This window comes from Amblyomma americanum, chromosome 3 (assembly GCF_052857255.1).
Source record: "Amblyomma americanum isolate KBUSLIRL-KWMA chromosome 3, ASM5285725v1, whole genome shotgun sequence".
In the NCBI taxonomy this organism is placed as follows: Eukaryota; Metazoa; Arthropoda; class Arachnida; order Ixodida; family Ixodidae; genus Amblyomma; species Amblyomma americanum.
This window is the reverse complement of record NC_135499.1, coordinates 93095998-93113468: the sequence shown is the minus strand read 5'-3', so window position 1 is coordinate 93113468 and position 17471 is coordinate 93095998. Positions and strand designations below refer to the sequence as shown.

The following is a 17471-nucleotide window of genomic DNA, read 5'->3' as shown; positions in this document are numbered from 1 at the left end:
TGACAGTTGGCGCTTCTGTGTCTACTATCGCCATCTTATTCAAATAACAAAGAAATACGTCTATCCTCTTCCGAGAATTGATGACGCCCTCGACTGCCTACATGGCGCCAGCTATTTTTCTTAATAGATCTCCGCTTCAGCTACTGGCAAATTGCTGTTGACGAACGGGATCGTGAGAAGACAGCCTTTGTCACCCTTGATGGCCTGTACCAATTCAAGGTCATTACTTTTTGCCTCTGCAACGCTCCTGCCACGTTTGAGCGTATGATGGACTCGCTTCTGCGTGGATTGAAATGAACGACATGCTTGTGCTACTTGGATGACGTTGTCGTTTTCTCCCCACTTTCGAAAGCCACCTACATCGTCTTTCAGCTATCCTTTCCGTCTTCCGCCGCGCCGGCCTCCAAATCAACTCCAAGAAGTGCAGCTTCAGCCAGCGCCAAATCAAGGTCCTAGGCCGCTTGGTCGATGCTTCTGGTGTCAAGCCCGACCCTGACAATGTTGGTGCCGTCCGCGAGTTCCCCACCCCCCGTTCCTCGAGCGATGTGAGCAGTTTCCTCGGGCTCTGCTCGTATTTCCGCCGGTTTATCCCGAACTTCGCCGACACGGCTCGTCCCCTTACTTCCCTTCTGAAGAAAGATGTGCCTTCCTCCTGGGGCCTTGACCAAGCTAGCGCCTTCAACGCACTTGTTGCGGCCCTCACTGCTCCACCTGTGCTGACCCATTTCCACCCTTCTGCGCCTACGGAACTTCGCACCGACGCCAGTGGCCATGGTATTGGGGCCATCCTTGCGCAGCGCCAGCACGACCACTATCGTGTCATTGCTTACGCCAGCCGCCTCCTATGTCCCACTGAACGTAACTATTCCATCACTGAGCGGGAGTGCCTTGCACTTGTTTGGGCGTTAACAAAATTCCGCCATTATTTGTTTGGGTGGTCATTCTGCGGCGTTACGGACCATTTTGCCTAGTGTTGGCTCTTCTCTCTTAAAGACCCCACAGGCCGACTGGGTCGCTGGGTCTTGCGCTTGCAGGAATACACATTTACTGTTGTTTACAAGTCTGGCCACTTGCGCCAAGACACTGACTGTTTGTCCCGCCATCCTGTCGATCCTCCTTATTCCCACAACCATGATACCGACGATTGCGTTTTGTCCATCTCGGACTTTCTACACCTAGACGAGGAGCAGCGCCGTGATCCATCTCTGCGCCCTATCATCGACCGCCTCCAAAGCCTCCCTTCTGATCCTACTCTGAGCCTGTTCATGCAGCATCACGATATTCTGTACAGTCGCAATATGCACCCTGATGGCGCCAACCTCTTGCTCGTCGTCCCGACGCATCTCCGCCCCACGGTCCTTGCCCAGCTTCATGACGCACCTACTGCAGGGCACCTCGGCGTGTCCCGCACGTACGACAGCATGCGCCGGCGGTTCTTCTGGCCTGGCCTTTACCGCTTTGTCCGCGGTTCCGTTGCTGCCTGCGATCGATGTCAGCGCCGGAAAACACCCCCGCTCCCGCCTAGTGGCCCGCTTAAGCCCGTCGACATTCCGACTGAGCCATTTTTCCGTGTTGGTCTCGACATTCTCGGGCCTTTTACCACATCCACTTCCGGGAACAAGTGGATTGCCGTTGCGACTGATTACACTACCCGGTACGCTATCACGCGCGCTATCCCTACCAGCTGTGTCAGAAGCTCTTGCCTCGTTACGTCGGTCCTTACCGCGTCTTGAGGCAACTGAGCGATGTTACCTACGAACTCACGCCACTTCACCCCCACTCTCCTTCCGTGGTCCCTTCCACACAGTTTGTGCGCGTCGCCAGTCTTAAACCCTACCACTCGCACCCAACCCCCTAGGGTGCCTCGGGACTGTGCCTTCTCCCGTGGGGCGGATGGAGGGGGGTAGTGTTACGGTACGCAGTCGCCAAGCGAAGACGATGTTGTTGTGTCGCTGAGTAGTCGACGAAGACGAAGACACTGCCGCTAGTGCTTCTGTGCTTACTAAGGAGAAGAAGGAGAAGTGCTTGTGTGACCCGTTTCGTGGTGTGTCTTCTGTGTACGGCGTACCGTTTCTGCTGCTGAACTAACCCCGTAATATTATCATTGTCGTTATCTCTGGTGTCCTGCGTCATCGGCTCTTTATATGCAAAAGGTAAGCAGGTTCAACTACAGCACCAACTTTGTTTGCATAAAGTAAGATCGAGGTAGTACACAGTGTGAACTGCACATGAGTGTTTCATTTAACCAGCCAGTAATTTGGGGTAACTACAGATGGAGTATGTTATAATTAATGGCATCTGATGTCACCAAAGGCACGCACTTTTGACAGGTGCAAAAATTTGCGTTTACAATATACATGTAGAGCCAATCATAATGTATTGCCTTTCTGGTCTTGGGTGCAACAATCAAGGAAAATGAAAAGAAAATACTCCGGCTTAAAAATGAGCCTTTAGATTAATACCAAATGTGCTGCCGTATACTCATTCAAATCCCCAGTTCTTTAATTTTGAATATTAAGAAAATCGCTGCATTATTTTTTATTAAAGATCACTTCTGTGCATAACAATGCCGTTTCTACTAAGTTGAAGTCATACTGTTAGGTCTCAGTGGCATTCGCCTCGTTTCCCCCGTTTCCCGTTGTGGGGTTCTTTAATAGACTACCCCAAAACCCTAAGATCATACCTAACTGCCGCGCTATGCATTGTAAGCAATCAACAAAAAACAATTTAGCAAGCCAACTCAATAGGCCCGAAAAGCAAAGCATTACACTGAAACAAAAGGCCCGCCCCGCGGCGGTGACTCAGTGGTTATGGCGCCCTGCTGCTGATCTGAATGACGCGGCTTCGATCCCGGCCGCGGCGGTCGAATTTCGGTGGAGACGAGATGCTAAAGGCCCGTGTACTGCGCGATGTCAGTGCAATTTAAAGAGCCCCATGTGGCCGAAATTTCCGGAGCCCTTCACTACTGCGTCCCTCATAGCTAGCGTCGCCTTGGGACGCTAAGCCCCCATAAACTATAAGCCACAAGTACAAGAACTTTGAAGCGTTTGAAATAATTACAATGTTTCACCTTTTTGAGTGTAGTACATATTCATTACTATGTGAATAAAACAAATATTTAATTTTACTTTGCATAACCTTTACGCGCTCCTCGTTGATGCGTTTTAGAAAATGGCAATGTGAAAAGTGAAATGTCGTGATAAGGTGATAGAATAGGGGTCCCTTAAATGCAAATATTATGTCTATATTTCTTGCGCGTCACCATGCATCCTACCACTACTGTTGGGGCTCAGCACTCGAACAGTGGGCTCAGACAGGCATTCAAGCTATATTAACACAGCTTTTTTTCCTTGCTTCCCTCGGCTTCCTTACTTTTGTTACCAAGTAATAATGAAATGAATGACTTTGTTGATTGATGGATTGATTCGCATGATTACCGTACCTATTAAACAAAAGATGATCGAATGCATGTAGTAGGAGGTCCAACAACTCTCCTCGGGAAATGGAATTCGAAATTGTCCTAACATGCGTGCGCTAGCTTACTGAGCACTCAAGACACCCTCTGAAGGGCAGCTAAATGCGTAAAAACTTTTAAGAGTCTTTCTAGGTGACGCTGAGTACAACGTCGCGCAAGTAATGTTAAGCGCAACCTTGAACGATAGGAGCGTTTTCTTTAAAGGAGTATAGACACCTGATTTTGGAGGCATGATTTTTCCTCTATAATGATGCAGAAGACATACTATGCATGAATAACCATGTGGTATTTGCCTATGAGCAATAAATAATTTATAATCAAATTTATCTGTCAAGCTGTTGCGGTTTCGGTTTCAACAACCGAATGAAGACGGACGCTAATTTATGGTTATAGCTTACGTGAGGCTTGAAAAAAAAAGGCAATATCATCGCTGCTTCTGCAGTCGTTGGCATTCTGGTTTTGAGGCAGGCTGGTTTTAGTGTATTGAAGAAGTAGCGATCAGATCGCTGCTTGTTCATGTCTCACGTAACCAGTAAGGACTCGTTTACGTCACAGTAATCGTTCGGCTGTTGAAACTGAAATCGAAACAGCATCCGAAAGACATTCGGTTGCAAATTATTTAGCGGTTTTAGGAGAATACCACGTGGTAATTCGTGCATAATTAATTCCTTCGAAATAGTTACAAAACTCAATACACGCACCCAGAAGTTAGGTGTCCATACTCATTTAACTCAGCGGACCTGTGACACACCCAAACCGATTAAAACGGGCCTGTGACACACCCAACAAGGCAGTCGCCTGTGAAGAGTCAAAATTGACTTTCCTCTCGAGGCCTCACGGCCGCTAATTCCAATAAGGTTTCGCTGAATAATGCGCTAACCCGGTAAGGTTATATCTAATAACCTTTTTACTAGATGAAAAAGAGATTTCATGCCTTTGTATACTGAGAATATGGAAAGCTTTGTATATTGCCTTTTTATCTGCCTTTCTATATTGAATGGTTAGTGTGCAGACGTGTAAAAAATTGTTGTTTCAATGAAGGCGACTGTTTCATGTGTGACTACATATATACTTCACTTTACCACTTGTCTGTTACTGCACGTATTGGCTTCCTGTAAAATTGAAGCTGCCGATGTAGCTTTTAGCTAGGAAACGCTCCTCAGTCTGGAAAATAAGGTTATGATTATGACAGGTGAGCTGTGCATGTGTGGGTATATTGAGTATATTGGCGAGTATGTATATTGAGTATATTTACGACCGAAACATCCACTTAAGTGCGCCAGATTTCAACGAAGCGCTGCCTAACAACACCAGCGGGAACTTGCACTGCCCGGTCAACGGCAACCCTGTCCTCTTCTTCCTTGTTTTCGCGGCTGCCGTCATGTTTTTAGCGCTCGTACATTGATGCGATGGCTCGATAAGCCCCGCCAGGTGCCGTTGTTCCTGACGGATGGTGGTTAGCGGTGGGAGCTCGTGTCATTTGAAGCGTCATCTCTCTCTATAAAGGGAATTCTATCTATCACGAACAGTTCAAGAGCGCAGCCAATATTTTGGACTAAGAAATGAGAACGCTTCGGACACGGCCTTATATTTCCTGTCATGCTTCTCAAAAGGCGTGTTTTAAGGCCTATAACCTAGGTACTGAGACCAGAGGAAAACAGAAAATTTTATGTCGCAGTCCGAATTTAGAAATAATTTTGTAGGAATTTTAAGAGAAATTTCAGTTCACATGCACTTCACAACTCAATATAACATGACGGGCACCCAAGCCGCCGGAGCTAACTGATGTTCGCGGTGATCAGCGCAGCACATTGCAGAATTCTAGAAACAGTACTGCGTTGGTCGAGTGATGATAACGCCAGAGCTGCGTTCTTTCTCACTTCGTGCAGAGGCAAACACTTCCTATTGGCGGTGTTAGGTAGAGTGGTGTGCAGGTCGGCGGCAGCTCTGAGAATCCGTACTTTTCCAGGCGCCCATATACCTGAGCATTTCATTAGGTAACAATCGGCAAGTCAGTTCTTTGAGTTTATACCGGTGCTTCCAAAACCACCGCGATAATTTGATTGCGGCGAGAAAGATAGAATCCTCTAAAAATAACTCAGAGATATGAAAGCGTTTCCGATCCATCTAGAAGAAACACGAAGCTGGTATAAACTGCTGCACGACAACTGGCCACAATACTATTATTATGTTGCCCGTGGGCCCATAGAGTTGTAAGGAAGGACTGGAAGTGGCTTAAAACATATACTTTATTGGCACGGTGCCCTTTGGTGTACACACATAATCTTTGACAAGTCGAGTGACATCAATAACCTCCAACATTCATTCTTGCATGAACATTTCAAAAAACATTCGAAACGTGAGCAAAGTTCAGAGATAAATATCTATATATCTCTCATATAAATGAGATAAAAAGTTGTATGATGCAATAACCTCAACAGGCTTCGTCATACAAATGTCATACAATTTGTATGATATTGTAGACGCCTGTATGACGAATGTATAATTTTGAACTATTTAATAATAGTTTTATGATAATTTTGTATGACAATTGTATGACACGCTGTAGGAGTTTATTCAATCATACACTTTTTCAGTAGGGATGTCAACACAATATGTACAATATATTCCACACCGTGAACAGGTTTCGCAGGAAATCGATAAAAGGTGTCTCTTTTTTCATCTCCTGCACAAAAAATGTTCCTTAAACAAGAAACGAAACAGTAAAACATTCCTCAGCAACAAATCCCGAAAGGCGATGCGCATTCAATATACACTGCAACGATACACAGAAACCCTGGAAGAGAATAAGTCACGAAAATTCATCTGTATTTTACTTTCTTTCGCTTGCTGGATTTTAGGACGGTAGTTTGTACTACACAAAGCCGAAATATTTTCGTTTTTGAACACACGTGTACCCGGAAAGAAACTGAGATATAAGCGTTCAAAATATTTTTGTTCCCCACATACTTAAGTCAGAGGAGCTCCAGCGCGCCTGGCGTTAATAACACCTTACAGGCTTTGATTACTTATAATACATAGTTCATTGAAAAGAATATATTTGCAATGAAATATCATAATTGCTGAGCAAATGGGCACATTCTTAAGTATTTCTTAAAAATGGCCGCCTACGCTACAGCTTACATGTGCCGAAGTAGTTCATTACCCCACTATCATCAGCCTAACTGGGCCCACTTCAGGACAGAGTCTTCTCCAATCATATTCCATTATCCTGTCTTTTGCCCTATGAGGCCATATTATTCCCGCAAACTTCCTGAGCTCAACCGCCCATATGATTTTTATAGGCCTGCACCCATGCTTGCCTGCTCTCAGAATCTAGTCCGTTACCCTTAGCGACCATCGGTTATCTTGCCTTCGCATTACATGCCCTGCCTATACCAGTTTCTTCTTCATTTCGAATAGGATACCAATCAGTCGTTTTTTTTTTCCTGGCCCAAGCTTCTCTTTGGCTCTCTCTTAACGTTACACCTATCTTTTCTCTTCTTAACCTCGCTGCATTGTCCTTAATTTAAGTTCAGGCCTTTTCTTTAGCCTCCACATTTCTAACTCACAGATTAGCACCTGTGAGATATAAATGTTATATACTTTTTTCTTGAAGGATATTCGTGCAGCGTTATTCATCGCCTCAAAGTTCCTGGGATATGCACTCCGTCCCTTTCTTACCTACTCGGTATAATTAGACCCTGCGTCGTCGTCGTCGGCGTCATTGACCGTGGGCGAAACTTCCAAAAAAATCTCCAAAGAAGCAAACTAGGTACGCAGGTGGGAGGCATATATCACGTAACCTTCTGATGTCAACGCCGCCTGCCCGCCGGATTGTGAGCAATGTGCGCACCACGGCAGATGCTAGCTAATTTGAGGGTTGGTCATTCCTAATTATTCCTAATCGCGTTCTCTTAATACCTCCTGTAGACACGTTGTGAACAGCACTGGACAGATCGCGTTTGCTTGCCTGACATCCAACCTGGTTGATATATTATCACTTACCCTCTGATGCACACAAAGCGTGAAGCCCCTAGAAAAATAATGTGTGAGGAGGAGGGGAGAGTTTTTTTGTACTTTTTTCTGGCTAACGATAAAAAAGACTGCGACTCATATGGTTCTCGCCTCATTTATATTTTGGATAACTAAGCGCCTACAGATCTCTGCCTTCTTTTCCATGTCAATTTTATGCCACATAATAAAAGCTACGCTTCAGTTGCCTTCATTGGTAAAGTTGTCAGTTAAGCAAAATTGTGTCTACCTGTTGCCCTCGTCCGTCCTCCACCAGCGCTGCTTTTTTGCTGAATGTTTGTACGCAACCAACACACCCAACATCGTTATTTGTTCTGCTCAGAGCTCCACACTTCAACTGTCTCTTCTTATCATTTTTTGTTCTAGCAAGACAAGAATAATCTGGCCAACGCAATGAAATAGCAACACCGTGTTTAATCTCACCAAAATGCTTTTTCTGACTGCACTTTGACCTGTAGCCGCTAACGGGCTCACTTCGGGAGCCGCCAGCCGCTATTTCACTTTCCGCCACCTGCCCCTCGGATTACTTGACGAGTTTTGTGAGCTCATGACTGTAAGTCAGTAGAGTGCAACCTCTTCTTTCAGTTTTCAAAAACGCTATCTGATACAGGAACGGACACACACACCCACCACTAAGCGCTACCAAGAACTTTTTATTTTTCGAAAGAGAAATGTGTATACAAACACCCAACGACGTCATACCATGCCCAACGAGAAGTTCAGTAGCCATAAATCCGCCCCTTCGCGTGTAGAAACAGAAAAAAAGAAACACGAAAAAAAATTGTCAGCCTACATGTGCGCCTTACGAATCCTTAAGATTGCGGTCCTTAAGATAGTTAAATTCGGTTGTCCTTAAAATGGCCGAAAACGCACTGACACATCGGCTTCATGGCGCATTCTGCATATAAAAGGCTTGGATGATTTCTCGTTTTTTCCTGCTCTTAGCTTTACTTATAGCCTTCCTTTTTTTATTAATGAAATGCATTCGCACTGTGCACGGTGAGGTGCCAGGTTTCCACATTTTGCAACTTGGCTGACAAAGTTTTTCGTATTTTCTTTTTTTCTGTTTTTACACATTAAGGTGCTCATCTAGACCTACTGCACATGTTGTTGTGACATGGTATGACGTCGTGGCATGTTTTTATACTCACGCCACTTCCGAAAAATGAACAGTTGCTAGTAGTGCTTGTTGGTGTGCGTGTGTGTCTGTTCCTGTGCCAGTTAGCGGCTTTCAAAACCGTATGATGAAATACCAACTATCCGCACTAGTAGCTCTTCTACTTTCGAATCGGAGCAGCACTTAAGAAATGAGGTGTTCCCACGCGCATTCGGGTCCTACAGCACGTACCCAACGACTCACATCTCGTAAATTGAGTTCTCGGTGCTGCAGAGCCCGCTAAGCGTCTGCGATACACCGCGCTGCAAGAGCAGGACACAAAGTCGGCATATGGCATAAGTGATAAAAAAGTAAGCGGCGTTGAAGTCGAAATACAGTGTGCATTGTATCCGCTTGGTGCGATCAGCTTTGTGTGAGAGTCATAAAGGAAGCCTTAATGAAACTTTGACCGCTTCATCCTCTAAAATGGCTTGCTTTTTACGCATTTAATTGGTTTCTACAACGTATATTCATTGCAATTTACGCGCCAAATCAAAGCACGAACCCCGTGCATATTCAAAAAGGAAACGCCAAGCCTTCGGCTCAATTTAAAAGTTTGCAGAACAGAAACCTGTTCACGAAGTGAAACCGGGGGAACGCATAAAGCGCACAAGCGCCGCCAGCGCGATGCAGTCTGCCTAGTGTTCCTCAAATTCCGTATTACAGCATATCCAAATAGCTACTGACATTCTCGATCTGGAAACGTCAAGACAAATGCGCCAAGATGAAGGCAGCATGGTCGTTCCGGTGACGTCGACACACAATCACGCTCGATCAAGGTCGCATGATTTCGCTGAACACTGGCAACATTCGGTAAAACTTGTGCAGACCGCACATGCTGATCTCGCTCACTGCGCTTGTGCGGAATCACATCACTAGGATTTAAAAACAGCATTCACACCGTTGTACCATTAATGAGCGCTCTTGATCAACACCATGGTCAATGCCTGCGAATGTGCAAAGTCATCCGCAGTACGAAATGTACGAGGGTGGGGACACATCCTGCCTACAAGCATAAAAATGGTCAACAACAATTAGGAACGACATAACGCTGGCTCACAGCCAAACAACCGGTGGGTAGCCCCTTCATGTAAGAGTGGTCGCTGCCACCCTTATAGCTTCGGCATGCCTTTGTACAATGAATGCTCGGAATCCATAAAATGGCGGTAACACCTGCTACAACGCTTTTAAAGCAACTACGGTACCCTGTCTTAGGTCATCCACTTCAATCGGTAAGCGGTCAGTGAAATGCCTATAAACAGTAATAACTGATAGGAGTTTACACGGGAAATTTCACCCATTTTGTAGGTTGGACAAAGGGGCTTCCGACAGTATCTTGGAGAGTCGCCGCGACACTTCCTACTGATGGCACCACGCTAAACAAGAAAACCCTGGACGTGCTCAGAAAGCCCTTAAGTATTGTGGTTGGAGCCATGGGATGCTAATATTAGAGGAAGAGTGTTTTTTTTTGTCACGCAGAAATTATCCAACATTAACAAGAAAGGTAGCCGAGTATTTTTTAACTTCCACTGAATATATAATCATAATATTGAATAGATAAGCTGACGAAAAATTAATGAGAAAAATGCTTAGCAAAATATTCTGCAGCCTAAACTTTTCTTTTTACAGCAGTTGTCTACAAAATGTTGTGTAAGTCTCCTGTGAGCCTTCAAGTTGAGTTTAACATCAAGTGAAGAGAAACTATATTCCTCCAACTTTCCATTTATGATATTTTGGCATCAGGACAGCTGCAGTTCTGAATAAAAGGATTGCTGTTATTGGTGAATACGTTGAGGAAGTTAAGCTATAATTATTTACTTCGGTTTTATTTCCGCATGAGCTAGATATACTACAGAGTCACTGGAGCCACCTGTGCTCAGCATGTGGAGGCGTTTTTGGAAAGCCATGTATTTTTCCATGGGGTCGTTTTTCAATGGTGGGGTATAATAATGCAAAATATGCTGTTCAAGAAACTGTTATATCGCTGAGCTATGGCTTTTTAGGCCATTACAGCACTGAGACATTAGGGCAAATCTACCCCAGTCCGAAAGTGGCAACTAATCACTACCAAGTTTTCTGTTAAAAGCGCTATCATACTATGTAGAATACAAACTTTGTCATATCTTAACAAGGTTTTATTCCTAAAAAAATATGCACATCCCAGCTGCAAGACGAAATCTTGTGTCGCTTAGCAGGAAAAGAGGATAACTGCAAGCGGCTATCTAAATCCGCTCTTTCGATAAAGCTTAATAATAATAAAGAGTTATTCTTAACGTCGCAAGGCTGGTATAGTTGCCTTACACATCAGCTCTGAATATAAAGGAAGAGAACACTGTTCGAAGGAATATTGAGAAGAAAAAATTTCGAGGATCAAAGGGAAGGTGTACATTTTCTGTCACAATCATCGCGCGCAATCTTTTAAGAACGAGAAACGTATGCGTGAACAGTGAAATTAGAAACTGATTAAAAAGACAAAGCCAGGCAACAGAATGGAAAAGATGGCCCCTAAATTTGGTTTGACATTAGTGTGCTGCTGCCAAAACAGTTTCTTTACATCCGGGCCTCCAAACAGGAGGCAAATCAGGTGGCCTGATAACCAATAACCCATTTGCAACCAACTTCGCTAACTTAAAAGTAATGTGCCTCGAACGGGTGTGAGAGATCTAAGGACATCCCAAATCAAGTTGGCGCGTATAGGCTTGCATGCTATTTAAAAACAGGTGCTCTTCTGTACTCCCTGCTATAAGCTAACAACATAGTCTAGAATTCACGCTATTTCCACGATCTTGATATAATAATCTTCCACAAAAATAGAGGAATAGGTTGAGATGGCAATATAGAGCATGCACAGGCCACATACCTTGATGTCTGGGACCATTTTTTTAAAGCTTTATTTTATCTTTTCTTTCTTTATCAATAGTAGTGGCCGCTTGTGCCCTGAGGGGCGACTCCCGGACAGCAATTCTACTTGCAGGTTCCGTTATCAATGCTTTAATGTCCAATGCCAAATAGACAAAAGAGAGGGGGAGAAATATAAAGGCTACAAAATATGGTCCATGTTGCCGTCTACTCTCTGCCAAGTGTGCAATAACAACTTTTGGGGAATGAAAAATCTCTGCGTTAACAGTTACACAGCAAGCAGCGCCTTGCCGCCAATGGTGAAGGAAAATTACCGGCAATACGTTTCTGCGAGCTAGATTCCTTCATTAAAAATATGGAGTATATTGTGCTCTCGGGACGCACTGAGCGTGAGCTTTTGGCATACTAAGCCGATTACACGGCCGCTCTGGCAGTCCAGCTTAAAGGACCACCGAACCACACAGAGAAACCCAGAGTAATGGTACAGGTCGACGAACAGGTCACTTCCTCTGTGCCCGTCGTCGTTCACTTTGCCTGTAACTCAACGTTTCTGAGGTACTTCCCCCGTCAGCTGAATAGAGCACCGCAAAGGGTGGTCAAGATGCATCGGCGAAGCCCAGTCGGCAGCGGCGCGGCCTCCGCCTCCGTTTTTCACACGGGGTTGTCGCTGTAGGGGAGCTGTGCGTAAGAGCCGTTGCTGGGCCGTTTGCTCTGCTGCGACGGGAAGCGGCTGCCCGTCGGCGGCAGGCACGTGGTGGTTGTGGTGGTGAAGCTGACGCAGCTGCCGCGCTGCATGGCCAGCGGTTTGTGTGCGCGGCCGTAGCCCAGCGCCTGGCGACAACGGTCACCGCCGCGGCGCAGCGCGCGCATCGTCTTCCACCGCTCCAGGTGGTGCCGCACAGAGTTGCGAACCTGCGGTAAGCCAGCGAAAGAACTATGGAAATCTAGGCGATCATTGGTCAGCGGCAGCAGCTTGTCTGAGGGTAGGAGCAGTCTATTTCCAACGCTGGAAATAGACGCACAAGTTGACTACGCCTCGTGCAGTGCCGCACTATGCTGGTTGACGAAGAAGAAGGAGCGCCGACCAAAGAAAAAAAAAACAAAAAAAAAACAAAAAACAAAAACAAAAACAAAAACAAAAAACAAAAAACAAACGGCACAAATTGCAAAAAAATTCTAATCTTGATGTGTGCCTTGTGTCTAGATCCTATCATAACATTTTCTACTTTGTGGCGCTTTTTTTGCCCTGCTTAAACTGCAAAGTCTTCAAGTGCTCACTATATATAGGGGCCGTTAGAATTTTTTGTTTTTTTTTCAGCATTTACGTGTTCCCATTAGCTGCACAAATCTACTCCAAAATATGAGAGTTTCGATGTCTGTGAAATCTCAATGATATCCCGTGATATATAGTCAGAGTGGCATTAAATTGGTCATGTGCCTTATGTAGTCGAGCAGCAACGCTAAATGAAAACCACACCATTAGAAGATTAGAAGAAGAATTCATAGACTCCTACAACTTTCGGTCTAAATACATCACGAGGTGCAGGAGGGTTCCGCTGGCGGATGTCGCGAATGGTCACAGTTCGACAGCTCGGATGACATGAATTCGCTCTAGAGAAAACCATAGCCCGTGTTAGCACCGGGAAATTACTGTCAGATGACGTTGGAATTCCTGTTGCCATCAATGAGATATGCGATATTGGCCATGTACGGCCCTACCTTACATCGTCCGCGTTAACCTCGGGCAAGAAGCACATACTCTTTCGCCATGACTGCTGTAAGTAGCGTATCGGTCTTTGTAGTCACACACAGTGGGCCTACAAAATGAGGTACCTTTGTTCAGTGCTGTCTGCAGTTCTGAAGAAGCCACGAGATGAGCGGCGCGTCGCGGGACATGCTATATCAACACCATAAGTGTACACTACTAGCGCCTTAATTAAGAGTTACACATTTCGCGTACTGCTGCTTCAATGATACAGTGCTGTGGTAAGTAGGGTTACAGCTGATTTGAAAAAAATGTGTCGGAAAGCCTCTCTAAATACAAAGCACTGTTTGCTTTAAAGATTTTGAAAACGTGTACTCGAAAACTTTTGCTTAAGCAAGGCACCGGAAACAGGATGAAAATTTACGTGAGTGCACAAGCTTACAAATTTATGACTACTACCGACGACGAGAGACAAATGCACTAGCCAAAGCCTTGAACTGACACCCTGTTGTCAATGGGAAGCTGAAAAGTGCTGAGCAGGCCCATATTTTTTAAGATAAGGCGCTATAGTGATTAAGTGTACCGGAAGCATACCGGCGTATACATAGCGCTTGTGGAGACAAAATAGCATGTATTCTTCCCAACCTGGCCACTGCGAGCACTCAGAAGAAACCATGCTGCGCGTGTATGTTTACGCCCCTGTGTTTCCGGCATGCTTCAACTTTTTAATGCGACATTGGCCGCCCCGTGATGAATGACTGCAAACTCTTGTTAGTGTGAAGTACCAAGCTTTAGTGTTGTTTGTTTCTCTGCGCGCAGGTAGCGAGCTACGGCGGCAGCACCGCTGTGTCTAGAGCAGGTGAATTCCATTGGAGCTGGGTAATCTTCGGGAGCACAGCCTTCGCTCCCGTTAATTTTAGGATCTCTGCTAGCCCTACAACACAAACGCACATAAAAATCCACATACCTGAAGAGAGGAAACGCGCAGCCTAAAAGGAGACTTAAATCAGGATCACAGCGTGCAATGCTCACCACCTTTTTTCCGCAAAGGGTTAAACCTGGATGGTTTGCTGCCCGGCGCATTCAAAGCTTTTGCATTGAAACAAGCAAAGTTGCTCCTGACAAATTTCTCCGCAACGCTCCTGGCGTTTTCAGTATGATGTGTTTTCTTTAGGCCACAGACTGCGAGGAGAGAGCGACTTTTTTTCCTCGCCTGCTACTATCATAGTACATTGCTAGATTCTTCCTGAAAAATAGAAAACTCACTTGAGCAAGTCCACAATGCCTGATCATTGAAGTTAAGGTGTCGACCGAATACGCACCAATGATACTGCCTGAACGGACGCGTACAACAAATAAAACTTGTTCGGGCATGCGGTCAATTGGAACATATGGCGGGAAAATAATCCGAATTTACATTTGTGGGAAGCTTCTTTCTTTAGAAACCTTGCTGGAAAAGAGGGGCAAGTGGCGTTGAAGATAACTCAACAAGGACTTTCTTGTGCAGTTCGATTAAACTTAGTAATAACAATCGCAGCCTTGTGTGGTTAATACTTTAATTGATAAATATATAAGGAGAATATACTGCTCTCAATGAAATGCACTCCGCTAAACACAGTAGTCTTACAACGTGCTGTCCACTTTTGGACTCTTTAATTGATAAATATATAAGGACAATATACTGCTCTCAATGAAATGCACTCCGCTGAACACAGTAGTCTTACAACGTGCTGTCCACTTTTGGACTATTCTTTTCATCAATTCAGACGACCTGCCCAGGAACTCCGTAAGCGGAACATAGTCTAAAACTTTCCACTTTCTTTGAAGGAACCTTACAAGGCTTCATAGTAGGCCTCTGTGTTGTGTCGTCCTTTTACCCTGCGGTCTTCTTTACAGAGCTACCCACATTTTCAAAGAACTCATTGCACTGAGGCGTTTTATTCGCATTGGACAAAAGTGGCTTCCATAGTAGCCTACTTACCTCGCCGTTAAGAAAGCAGTACAGTACGGCGACAGTGAAGCCCTGAAAAAGAAAGGCAGCGAAATTAAATTTCAGTGAAATGTTTACACTTACTAACCTAAGTAGCATCAACACACATTTGGTTCAGTTTCATTTATGGTTAATTAGAAAGACCTAAAATGCAGATATAAGAATATTAATCTCTTTTATTCGTACACTGGATAAAGCAGCGATGATTGGCTAATAAAAAATTCTGAAGTAAATAAACTAAGAGTTCAACAAAGCGGGGCTAGTATGATTTGCAGACACCAATACACTGTAAACAAGTACTGTGATAGCAATCGTTCAGTATCTTACTGCTGTTTTTCGAGCGTCCCAGTTTTTACTTTGCTTCAGGTTGGTAGCAATTTTTGGCTTCTTTCTAAGTAGCCATTATTTTTAGAATATTCTTAAGTGAGAGTTACTCCTGCTGACTTTCAGACAATGTAACTGACCCAGTTCATCACTGCAATATAATCTTCTTTGCCTGCTTCAGAGCTATTTGCAAGTTGAGTAGGCAGTCCTAGCAGCCACTTCGTTTAGCTTGTAAGAAACAACAACAAATAAATCGACCTTGACAATGGCCTGAACAGAAATTCAATTTATTGAGTACGGAATGCATTTGCTCCCATTCGTTTCTTGAGCCCTGCATGCGTGTTGAAGTCCGTACCAGCACTGCAGGAATTACCTCTATGCGCGACGGCAGCGAATCATGACAAATTGGAGGGATTGCACGCGATCATCAGCCAAAGTGGCGATCTTTGTTCTCGCTCTGCTCTGCTTTTTTTTAAATGTGTAAAACAACCACTTGTGAAAAGAAGCGAATTATTTAAGTAGTCGATTTTCCTACTCTCCGCTTGAGGTGCAAGCCATGCCGAAGATGATATCGCTTCAATGCCACAAGGGAATGTGATCGACCAAGTTTCTTTTCATTTTTCCATTCTCTCCAAAGTGGAAATCAATATGCCGTTGAAATCAAAAGCACATAAACAGACAATGAGACAAAAGAATTCAGGCAGCATGTTTTTTGTTCTGCGGCAGGGAAACGAGCAACTCCGCATCACATGGCCGTATACATAAACGCGCGCCTGCCATCTCGAAAGCTGCTCCGATACGATTCATGCATCAAGTAATACTGCCCTGACACTCTTTTTTTGTCAAAAAAACGAAACTTGCTCCATCCGTCTTGTCTTCGCATTTTTCTTTCCTCTTTATTCCCATATTTCCACTATACGTCTTTGCCTTCTCCGCTCACTTTAGCTCTTGGGTCGATCCCCCCATGTTCAGCGAGCGAAGTGGCGATTGTTTCGAAAGTGCTTTCAGCGTCTTTCGCGTCATGCTTGTAATGCGACCGTGTGCAGGCACATATCCTTTTCGCTTAGGCAGATGCACAGACACTCCGCTTCCCCTGGTGCGGAGAAGAACAATGCTTTTATTCGTTCGTTGCGCCTTAGTCGCGCTGTGAACTGTTCTGTTTTGAAGGATAGCTAAAGCTCCAAGGACAGCACAACGAAGAGGGCGAGATAGTGTGAGAAAGGCGAAATGGAAAATTTTCGCTTTTGTCTTGCGCGTTCTCCAGCGTTTGATATGGATCAGGCAGTTCCGCAAAAAAAGAAAGGTTAAACAAATGCTGGAAAACAATAGACGAGAAAGCGGTAACTCTACAGAACTCCCCACGAGAAGTCCAAGCAAGTCATGTGACCGCATTTTGAAGTGCAGCTTCTGTCCGGCGTAAATGGCATTTGTTCTAGAGGTTCTCCTGAACAGTGTTCTAAACTGACTTCTCGTGAAAGCGGAATGTTTGGTTGCAATTTACTTCTTCAACAGAGGCCTTTACTAGAGGAAAACTCGCAGCTTAGTGTATTATTATATATACCTTGACTTAACATATTGTTACAATTTGACATAGGCATTAGTATCAAGGGAGTAATTACAAAGCCCGTTCAATTCAAACCGTTGTTCTGTGCCATATACTTCTTGAAACAGCATCTCAGACTAACACAAAAGGAAAGAAGTGCGGACTCACCGCAACTCGATTTCACGAATTCATATTACAAATCGGATGCGCTAAACACTATATGAACAGGCTATACGCTCACCGGAGCTACCACCTGCAGCTCTAGCCCAACAGTGGCATTACATAAAAAGCATGCGGTTTTCTTACGTACTGTTGTAACCCTTAAACATAAGCACAAGGGTTGATGTGTCAACTGTTACTATAACATAAGTGTAGAGCCAGCTG

General features: G+C 44.7%; 1 protein-coding gene across 2 annotated transcripts in view; it reads right to left on the bottom strand.

The window, feature by feature from the left end:
* Window positions 1-5705: 5705 nt before the first annotated feature.
* LOC144124730 (diuretic hormone receptor-like) overlaps window positions 5706-17471 on the bottom strand; it is a 328464-nt gene continuing 316698 nt past the window's right edge. Inside the window, exons 13-15 of one of the 2 annotated variants that reach the window (XR_013313270.1) lie at window positions 15212-15253; window positions 8908-12437; window positions 5706-7246 (exon numbers count right to left, since the gene is read on the bottom strand). Coding sequence is in view for 1 of the 2 variants with exons in the window: in XM_077657587.1 (XP_077513713.1) it covers window positions 12177-12437; window positions 15212-15253 (303 nt within the window). In the remaining variant the exon portion in view is untranslated. Of the gene's footprint in view, window positions 7247-8580; window positions 12438-15211; window positions 15254-17471 lie in introns of those variants that run through there. The other variant, XM_077657587.1, reaches the window with a different exon arrangement.